Source organism: Manis javanica, chromosome 4, assembly GCF_040802235.1.
Source record: "Manis javanica isolate MJ-LG chromosome 4, MJ_LKY, whole genome shotgun sequence".
NCBI classification, from domain to species: domain Eukaryota; kingdom Metazoa; phylum Chordata; class Mammalia; order Pholidota; family Manidae; genus Manis; species Manis javanica.
The window spans coordinates 165885482-165895365 of NC_133159.1; the positions used below are offsets into that span (position 1 = coordinate 165885482).

The 9884-nt window shown below is 47.2% G+C and overlaps 1 protein-coding gene across 1 annotated transcript; it reads right to left on the reverse strand.

Moving 5' to 3' along the window:
• Positions 1–1404: 1404 nt before the first annotated feature.
• On the reverse strand, positions 1405–9668 carry LOC140849170 (uncharacterized). Its single transcript, XM_073235687.1, has 2 exons — positions 8945–9668; positions 1405–3872 (listed from the first exon to the last, which is right to left on the reverse strand). Exon 2 carries the CDS (start codon positions 3809–3811, stop codon positions 2036–2038), a length of 1776 nt encoding a protein of 591 aa, XP_073091788.1. The 5' UTR covers positions 3812–3872; positions 8945–9668; the 3' UTR covers positions 1405–2035.
• Between the last annotated feature and the right edge of the window lie 216 nt (positions 9669–9884).

Genomic DNA, 9884 nt, shown 5'->3' on the forward strand with positions numbered 1-9884 from the left:
CTCAAGTATGTTTTAATCTTTGCATGGCTCCACTTCTTCAAAAACAAAAATCTGTCACTCAGGCTAGCAATATGACACAAAGTTAGCCACTTACTGACTGAAAGTAATAAACTACAGAGTAAATTCATCAGAAATATTTTGGTAGTCACGACAAGAGCTAATACTTATATAGTACAGGCAGTGGTCTAAATGCTTTCTTCATATATTAGCTCATTTTGTCCTCACAATCACATTATCAGGCAGGTACAGTTTTAGCCCCATTCTATAGACAAGGAAACCAATGTGCAGAGAACTGGTCACATAGCTAGAGACTGAATCCAAGCTGAGGACTCTAGGAATGTTTAAGTAGAATGTGGTTTTTTTCCTCCGCATACAAATATCGTACCTTAAAACAAACAAAAAAGCCCATGTGCTCTTTTCACTACATTGCTTAACTGCTTGTCATCTCTTTTGACATAATTTGGCATGCCAGGCCTCAACTGTGTCTCTTGAAGTGCCATTCTCAAGGCAGGAAGAAGCCTTGCCCTCCTTTCTTCAACTATCCGTTCTCTAAAATCCACATTAATCATCATCTCTTTCTTTTCAAGTTTTCATAACTCCACCTCTTTGTCATACCAGTCACCAATTCTTAATTAGCAATTTACATATAACTTTTTCAAGAGATTCAACTTCTTAAGGGAACGACTGTCTTATTCATAGGTGGATTCTCAGCACTTAGTATATGGTAAGCATTTTTCAATGTATTAAATGCAACCTTTCCTTTCTTCATTTTATCCCTTTTTGTTGTTGTTTTGATACCAAACTGAGTAATTTCTTTTTCACTCTTTTTATTTGTTGCACATTAGAAACACATACACTGAAACCCTCAAAACTTTCTTCCTATTGTGTTGTCCAAAAAGACTTTTAAGACCAGTTATTTGTTCTAGATCCCCCTCAGTACTTATGTAATCTTTTGCAAATTCTAGTTGCAAGTGGAGACAATTACATTAATTTTGAACTTTCATTTTCTTTCTCCCCTTCAGTTCTACTTGTAAAGCCATAATTAGCATATACATCAAAGCAATTCAATGTAATAATATGTAACAACTGTCCACTTTGTAACAGGCATTATGCTTAGAGTTGGGAGTAAAGCAGTGAACAGAGCAGACAGTACCTCTCATTTGAGAGTTAGTTTAATGGAGAAAACAGCAGCAATCAGGTCAAGATGACATTGTCCAAAAAAGAGCAAGTACACATTGCTCTGGAGGGTAAGGGCAGATAAACTAACCGTGGGGTCAAGGACGGCCACCCAGAGGAAATTATCCTTACACTGAGGTTTGAGAATTCATAGGAGTAACCAGGTGTATAACCTCTGATGTCGCGTGCCCTGTCCTCGCCGGCAAGAACAGCATGCAACAACAGCAGGATTCTTCTGCAGAAAGCTTTATTCTTCAGCTCTTTGTGAAACAAATGAGTTGGGCAGGACCCAGAGGGGAAGGAGAGGCTTGCTTATATAGTTCTCATGCTCTGACCTGGTTGGTGCGGCTCCATATGCCTTATTAGCATAACCATTTGGTGGGTCTCATTGGTCCTTATGCCAAGGCGCAATTAGCATGTAGTTTAGTGGTGTGGGATGATTTGTCATTAGGAAGTTCGGGGCCTTCCGGCTGCCCTGCATGGGGCGCTATTTTCTGAGCGCGGCTGCCAACATCTCCCCCTTTTTTGTCTAACAGAAGCTCAAGGCGGAACTTGCCAGCAGAGGCGGAGACAGAGGCCTGACCTCCATCATACTTCCTGATGCCCCCTTTTTGGAGAGGGGTTCTGGGCATCTACCCCTATGCAGTCAGGCATGCCTCTCAGAGGGGTCCAAGACCTCTTGCAGTGCTTTGCCTCGCATCCTCTGGCTGGCGTTGGGACCGCTTGGTACAAAGGGTTTGGACCCTTTTTCTCAACCCTCTTGCACCATGAGCTTCTTAAAGAAAGCTGTGATTAAGCATTGAGGTACTCGGGCCTGGTGCAGTGCCACATGGGCTCAGGGTGCAAGAGCTACCTCAAGCTAAAGCCGAGCTTCCTTCTTAAGCATGTTGAGCCACACTTGGGGAGAGGCGCCAATGTCTATCGCCATTAGGGCTTGAGCAAGGATCACCTTGTCCTGCTTATGTTGGTTGCGGAGTCTGCATAACAACCAGAGTAAGAGCATGAGACCTCCAAGCAGGAACACGCCCATCCCAGCCATGCCCGCCCACTCCTTGACGTGGGAGAGAGCTCTGAGGAACCAGGAAGAGAGTCTTTCCGCTACGGAGATATCTAGACGGGTGGAGTTGATGTGGATAATTTCTCGCCGCAGCTCTTCTAGTGTCCCATCGAAGTCTTGGGACCAGTTTCCTGAAAGATACTGGGACAGGTCTCGTGACAGATTAGCTGCCCGTGTAAAATTTTTATATTGAATGCTAGTGATGCAGAGGGCACGATATTTCCGCTCACATCCCAACTGGGCCATTTGCCAGAGCACCTCCATTTGTTCCTCCACGAGATCTATGCGTTGATTGAGGATCATTATTCCTCCTTTCAGTTTGCCATCAAGTGTGGACTGTTGGTCCAGGGCAGAAGCTACTGAGGCTGCAAGGTTATTGAGCTCTGTAGCCGATTTGATGGAGGTGTCTAAAGCTATACCAGCGGCGGTGGCTGCGACCGCGGTTGCGGAGATCAGGAGCACTATGGCGGCTGTAACACCGAAATCGCGCCTTTCTCGAAACAGAGTCATGGTGTTAGGGGCGTCTACGGGAACAGGGACCCAACGGGGGATGCGGACTACTAAAGCATTGGTAAAGTTACGCGCATCCCAACACTGAGACAGAAAGCAGGTTTCATTGGAGCAGGAGTCAAAGCTACTATTGGATAAGATAAACAGAAATGGGGGGTATACGCATACTGGAGAAGGTGGAAAAAGGGAATTAGGTGACTCTGGACCTGATTTTGCTGAACACGTGTAGTTCTCGTTGTTATGGGTCATGATCATGTTCCAGTGTGCGCGCATGTGGTTATTCTCGCACCAAAAGGTGATATTTTTTACACCGATTCCCCCACCCTGGAGGGCGGAAAAGGGGGAGAGGTCGGTACACGAGCCATTGACTCCACACAGCATCCATTTATGGAAGGGGTTCATGCTCAGCTGCTGACGAAACTCGCCTTCGAGCACCTTTACTGGCCACCAAGCCTCATTGGCTGGCCGTCCCTCCATATCTGGGGAGATGGTAAACTCCTGCCTCTCAGTTGCCCACGTTACTACAGTTGACTGACAGTCAGTCCAGGGCCACAGCTCTCCCTCATAGTCGCCCACACAATGGGAGGCATATTTGGGTTGACGAGGCCTGTCGGTGGAATTGTTCTTGGGAGAGTGTACAAATGTGCCATTGATCCAGAGAACCATCTGGTGGATAGTCATGTTCTTATAGGACGGGCTCCCTTCCTTATTAGGCCCTTCAAATTTAGCTGACATAACGGGGAGGCTACTGGCCTCTAGAATTATGTCACTGAACCATCCGTATTTCCTCCGTTTCAGGGAGATACAGCCAGCTAGATTCTGAGTGGTGAAGCATAATGACCCATTAGTTACGAAGGATCGGTTTTCTCCCAGGGGAGCTACTAGGGTGTCTTTAACTAAGTAGGGCAAGTTCATACTAGAGTTGGTGGTGAAAAAGCGGGGAAAAACGGCTGCATTGAAATGGACAGGCATAGGCTTAGGAAAGGCAGACAGGATTCCCCATCTCAATACTCCCTGAGTCGGGGTCTCCAGTGTCAGGAGCAGGGTCAGGAGGTACAGCGAAGTCATCTCCTTTGTTTAGGACTTTCCTCGTTAGGCGCTCCGGGATCCAGAAGGGATTTTCTTCACCCTGGGGGAAAACACACACAGCTCCCCTGGATCTGATTATGATTGGATCCGGGCCCTTCCATTGGTTAGATAACACGTCCTTCCATTTTACTAGTTCTTGTGGGTCTTTTGGCCACTGATTATGGCGATCCGCTGCTGTATGGTCTTGAGCATCCAGATTCAAAAAATTTATAGTGAAAAGTGCTAGGGCTATGGCAGTTTTTGGTGTGGGGGGTATATCTTCAATTCCCCCTTTTTGTTTAAGTAAATAGGATTTGAGCGTGCGGTTCGCGCGTTCCACAATCCCTTGACCCTGTGGGTTGTAGGGAAGGCCAGTGATATGTTTTATCCCCATGTGATGACAAAATTGAGCAAATTTTGTAGAGGTATAGGCTGGGCCATTGTCTGTTTTCAGAATCTGTGGTAACCCCCATGCGCTCCAAGCTTCAAGGCAGTGCTGGATGACATGGGAAGCTTTCTCTCCTGACAATGGGGAGGCAAAGATGACTCCTGAACAAGTATCCACGGATACATGTACATATTTCAGTTTCCCAAAAGACGAAATATGCGTCACATCCATTTGCCAAACTTGTAAAGGCCTAATACCTCTGGGGTTGATCCCAACATGAGGTGTGGGAAGGAAGCTGCAGCAATGTTGGCAGCTAAGGACAATGTTCCTAGCTTCGGCCCTGGTTATGCTAAACCGCTTGCGCAGTGTTTCGGCAGTGACATGAAATTGTGTATGGAATTTTGAAGCTGTGGTGATAGGGTCTAGCAGGGGAAAAGCTATATTTCTGGTTGCGAGGTCTGCCAGGTGGTTGCCTTGGGTCATAGGCCCGGGAAGGCCTGAATGTGCTCTGATATGAGTTATATACAAAGGAAATTGCCTATGAAGTAGTGCTGATTGTATCTGTTTGAACAAAGTGGCTACTGGGCTGGACGCTTTGATTAGCCCGGCCACTTCTAGAGATTTGACTGCATTAACTACATAACAGGAGTCAGACACAATATTTAAAGGTTCAGGAAAGATTTGTAGGACCTCTAAGACTATGCGACATTCCACTATTTGTGGAGTGTCAGGCGTGTAGCCTATTGTCACAACTTTGCCATCATGGACATAGGCACCTGTGCCTGTCTTAGACCCGTCCGTGTAAACTGTTTTTCCATGAGGCAGCGGGGTTAGGCTAGTGACCCGAGGAAATACTAGGAGATGATTTTTGGCGAAGTTGATGAGGGGATGTTTAGGGAAATGATTATCAAAGGTTCCTGAGAAACTGTAAGCAAGTATGGCCCAATCATCGTTCATAGCACATAATACTTGTATCTGTTCTACGCTGTAAGGGGTTATAATTTTAGCTGGAGCCTCTCCGAAATGTGTCATGGAGGTTTTTACTCCTCTCAAAGCAAGTTTGGCCACGGCTGCTGGATAGTACTCTATTGTCCTAGCCTGAGAGGCTTGGGGATGAATCCAGATCAGTGGGCCATGCTGCCATAAAACTGCTGTTGGCAGCTCCGGGGTGGGAAGCACACACAACTCAAAGGGTTCATTCGATTGCACTCTATTTAATTGTGCTGTCATCAAAGCCTGTTCTACTTTGCGAATGGCTTGTAATGCCTCAGGTGTGAGGGAGCGCGGTGACGTTAGTTGTGGGTCTCCTTCTAGGGTTTTAAATAGTGGAGTCAATTCAGTGGTGGGTATCTTTAAGTATGGGCGCAACCAATTAATATCCCCTAGGAGTTTTTGGAAGTCATTCAAATTTCGCAATTGATTATGTCTTATCTCAAGCTTTTGGGGGCAAATTACATCTGTGTAAATGGTTGCTCCTAGGAATTTGCTAACACTAGATTTTTGGACCTTCTCGCTTGCTATATTCAGTCTCCAATTTTCTAGGGATCTAGTGAGATCTATATATGCTTCTTCTATTTCCGCTGGTTGTGGGGAGCAAAGAAGGATGTCATCCATGTAATGGATGATCTTTAGCGTGGGATAGGTCTTACGAATTGGGTCTAGCGCTCGCTGAACGTACAGTTGACATATGGTGGGGCTATTTGCCATTCCTTGAGGGAGGACCTTCCACTGAAATCTGGCATCGGGTTGTTCATGGTTAATAGCTGGCAAAGTAAAAGCAAATCTTTCCCTGTCCTTGGAGCTTAGAGGTATAGAAAAGAAACAATCTTTAATATCTATTATGAGCACTTTCCATTCTTTGGGTAAGGCAGAGAGGAGTGGCAGTCCCCGTTGTACGGGTCCAAGCATTCTCATTTGAGCATTTACTGCTCTCAGATCATGAAGCAACCTCCATGATCCTGACTTTTTCCTGATTACAAATATGGGTGTGTTCCATGGGGACACAGAGGGTTCTAGGTGTCCCACTTGGAGCTGCTCTTGCACTAAGCAATGAGCTGCTTCTAATTTTTCAGAGGATAGGGGCCACTGAGGAACCCATACGGCCTCCTCTGTGAGCCAAGGTATGGGCATGGCATCTTCAATGGCCCCTATGAAAAACCCAGGCCGTGACGGTCATTCTTTACTTTGGGCAGGATGGGCTCTATGTGTCCCTGTTGGTGTTTCCCCAGCCCCTTGCCAGGGATGTATCCCATGTCCATCATCATGCCTTGGGCGGGGGTGGAGTATTCATTAATGAGTTTGAGGCCTAAGTGTCTCATGACATCCCTCCCCCATAAATTGACCGGTAGAGGGAGTACATAAGGGGTGACTGTACCCTCTTGTCCTTCAGGGGCTCGCCATTTCAATGGTTTGGCACTAATTGAAGGGCTTGACTCATATCCTAAACCTTGTAATGAATGTGAGGATTGGGTCACAGGCCACTTGGAGGGCCACCAGGTTGCAGAGATAATACTTTTATCTGCTCCAGTGTCTAGGATTCCCTCAAAGCTCTTTCCCTCTATTTGAAGAGTTAATTTTGGTCTGTCTGCTAAATCTAATACTATGAAGGCTGAATCCCAGTCAGAGGAGCCGAAGCCCCTTTCTCCCCTCTCCGTGTTGGTAGCAGGATAATTGGCGTGGAGACTAGGTAAAACTAAGAGCTGGGCTATGCGGTCTCCCGGGGATATAGGATAGATTCCTCTGGGAGCCGAACACATGATTTTTACCTGTCCTTCATAATCTTGATCTATGACTCCGGGATGAACTACCAGGCCTTTCAATGCAGCAGAAGAGCGCCCTAGGAGTAACCCAATGGTATTTGGTGGTAGGGGGCCTTTAAAGTCTGAAGGGATAGGCTGAACTCCCATCTGTGGAGTCAACACTATTCTGGTGGTGGCACGGATGTCCAATCCCGCGGAACCTGAAGTGGCTCTCCTTGGGGGGCCTGGTTGTTCCCGAATGACACTTGCGTGCTGGTTGCCCCATATATTTGCGGGCCCTGGTGACGGGGGCCCCTCTGGGCGTTTTTTGGCAACTCTAAGGGTTTCCCTTCTATATCTTTAATAGACCGGCACTCATTAGCCCAATGCCTGCCTTTCTTACACTTAGGGCACAACTCAGGGGTCTTTTGGGTTGTTTGTTCTGAAGCTGGGCTCCTACACTCTCTCTTTATATGTCCTAATTTCCCGCATTGAAAGCATTTGATACTTCTGTTAGTGATCCTGGCTTGTTTGTGGCTCTGTAATATGGCCGCGGCTAGGCCCGCATTGGTGAGTGGCCCTCCTATTTCTCTACAGGCTTTCAACCAGGCATGTATCCCTTTTTGTTTCCAGGGTGTTATCGCCTGTCTGCATTCCTTGGTACATTGTTCAAACACTAATTGCTCCACTAGGGGCATTGCTTGTTCCTGATCTCCAAATATTCTGCCTGCGGCCTCTATCATACGAGCGACAAAGTCAGAAAATGGCTCGCTCAGCCCCTGAATAATTTTTGTCAAATTGCCTGATACTTCTCCTTTGTTGGTGAGGGCTTTCCATGCCTTGGCGGCGCACATGTTTATTTGTGCATATACCTGTAAGGGGAAGGCGGTCTGGTCGGCTACCCACTGTCCTTGGCCCGTCAGCATATCATATGACCATGCAGGCTGTCCTTCGGCCGCGTTTGCGCGTGCCTGGGTCATGCTGATATCATGCCACAATGCCTTCCATTCTATGTATTGCCCCATACTAGAAAGGCATGCCTTAGTTACATATTGCCAGTCTGCGGGTGTCATGGCTGTCTCTGTTAATCTCTCAACTTGTGCTATGGTATAGTTAGCACTGACTCCATAAGCCCGAACGGATTCTGCTAACTCCTTAACTTGTTTATGGCTCAGGGGCTGGTGAGAGCGTACACCGTTATCCTCAAATACAGGAAACATTTGTCTAATTGCCTGAAGAGTATCTGGGTGGCAAAAGGAGAGTGCGCCACTCACGTAAGGTGGCGGGGCAAAGGGCGTCGGGGGACACCCTGCTTTCATTTTTTCCTTGGTCCGCTTTTCAACTTTGCTGGTTCCCTTACTTCTACACTCTGCGGTTTTATTTTCTTCCCCTTCCTCTGCGGACGTTAATTCCTCCTCAGATTCCCTATTGGAGAGTTGGAGGTCCCTCAACTCTTTCCAGGGGTATTTACTATTTTCTCCGAGGCGATTGTCACTCGCTTCTCGGGGCTCTTTCGCTTTTGCCCTAGGCGGGCTTTCTCCCTCACTCTGAGGTTTCTTTACCTTCGTTTTTGTGGCCTTTTTTCGGCCGCGCGCGCTCTCTGTTTCCCGTTCCGTTTCTGACATGCTCTCTTGGATATCTGTCAATGCTCTCTGACCTTCTTTTATTACCTTTTCACATCTCTCATCTTGCAGACAAGCTCTAATCAGTTTCCAGAGGGGCCTGGTGCCTCCCCTCAGGCTACCCTCCTCCTCCTCTCTATCAAGATCTTTCCCCAGTTTGTCCCAGCTCGGGATTGAGAGGGACCCTGAACAAATGAACCAGGGGGCCACACGGTCTATCTCCTTCACAAAAGATCCTAAGACTTTGCTGGAGACCTTCAAGTTTCGCTCTTTGAGAGCTGTCTGCAGCGCCGTGACTAATGACGGTGCATTCCCCATGGTGCCTCCTTATTTACAGAGAACCATCAACCATCATCCTAAAAAGCAGGGGCCTCTCGGAACTTACCCCTCCGGGCTTTCTTCTGACCTGCAGTTCTGAATCCTCTCCAGATGTCTGAAGGGTCCTCCCTGTGCCGGTGATGTTCTGGTTCCCGGGTTTCGGCACCACTTGTCGCGTGCCCTGTCCTCGCCGGCAAGAACAGCATGCAACAACAGCAGGATTCTTCTGCAGAAAGCTTTATTCTTCAGCTCTTTGTGAAACAAATGAGTTGGGCAGGACCCAGAGGGGAAGGAGAGGCTTGCTTATATAGTTCTCATGCTCTGACCTGGTTGGTGCGGCTCCATATGCCTTATTAGCATAACCATTTGGTGGGTCTCATTGGTCCTTATGCCAAGGCGCAATTAGCATGTAGTTTAGTGGTGTGGGATGATTTGTCATTAGGAAGTTCGGGGCCTTCCGGCTGCCCTGCATGGGGCGCTATTTTCTGAGCGCGGCTGCCAACACTCTGACATGGCAGTGACCACACCTGACATATTTTTTCCCTTTCCCAAGTGTTTGTGTCTGTGGATGTTTGTTTCCTTTACCAAAACTCTAAAGCCTGCAGCCAACAATACAAGTTTTTTATTGAATTGTTGATGACAGTAGGATAGGAAAGATGAGGATTCTAATCATCTAAGCAGTCTAACCTGATAAGCCTCCTTCCAGCTTTTCCCTCAACATAAGTTGTAGAAACATTTGCCAAACCTGAATTTACTTTAGTCATTTGGTGTGCCCTTCATTTTCTGACTCAGATGACAGTAGATATTGCACTAGCTAGACAGCCCTTCCTCTTAGCACTTCCCAGGCTTTGGGCCTCTCTGCATTTCCCCAGCTCCTTAGAACAGCTTCCAGCACCACCTACTGCAATTGTGCCCATGGCCGCACAAGGAAAAGCCCAAATAGTTCTTAAAATCAATGATTCAACCCAAGTGACTCTCAGCGGATCCTAACCCAAGACAGGGGGAAG

Excerpts from the sequence above, each read along its gene's own strand:
- LOC140849170 (XM_073235687.1), bottom strand. The coding sequence starts at position 3,811 with ATGACTTCGCTGTACCTCCTGACCCTGCTCCTGACACTGGAGACCCCG.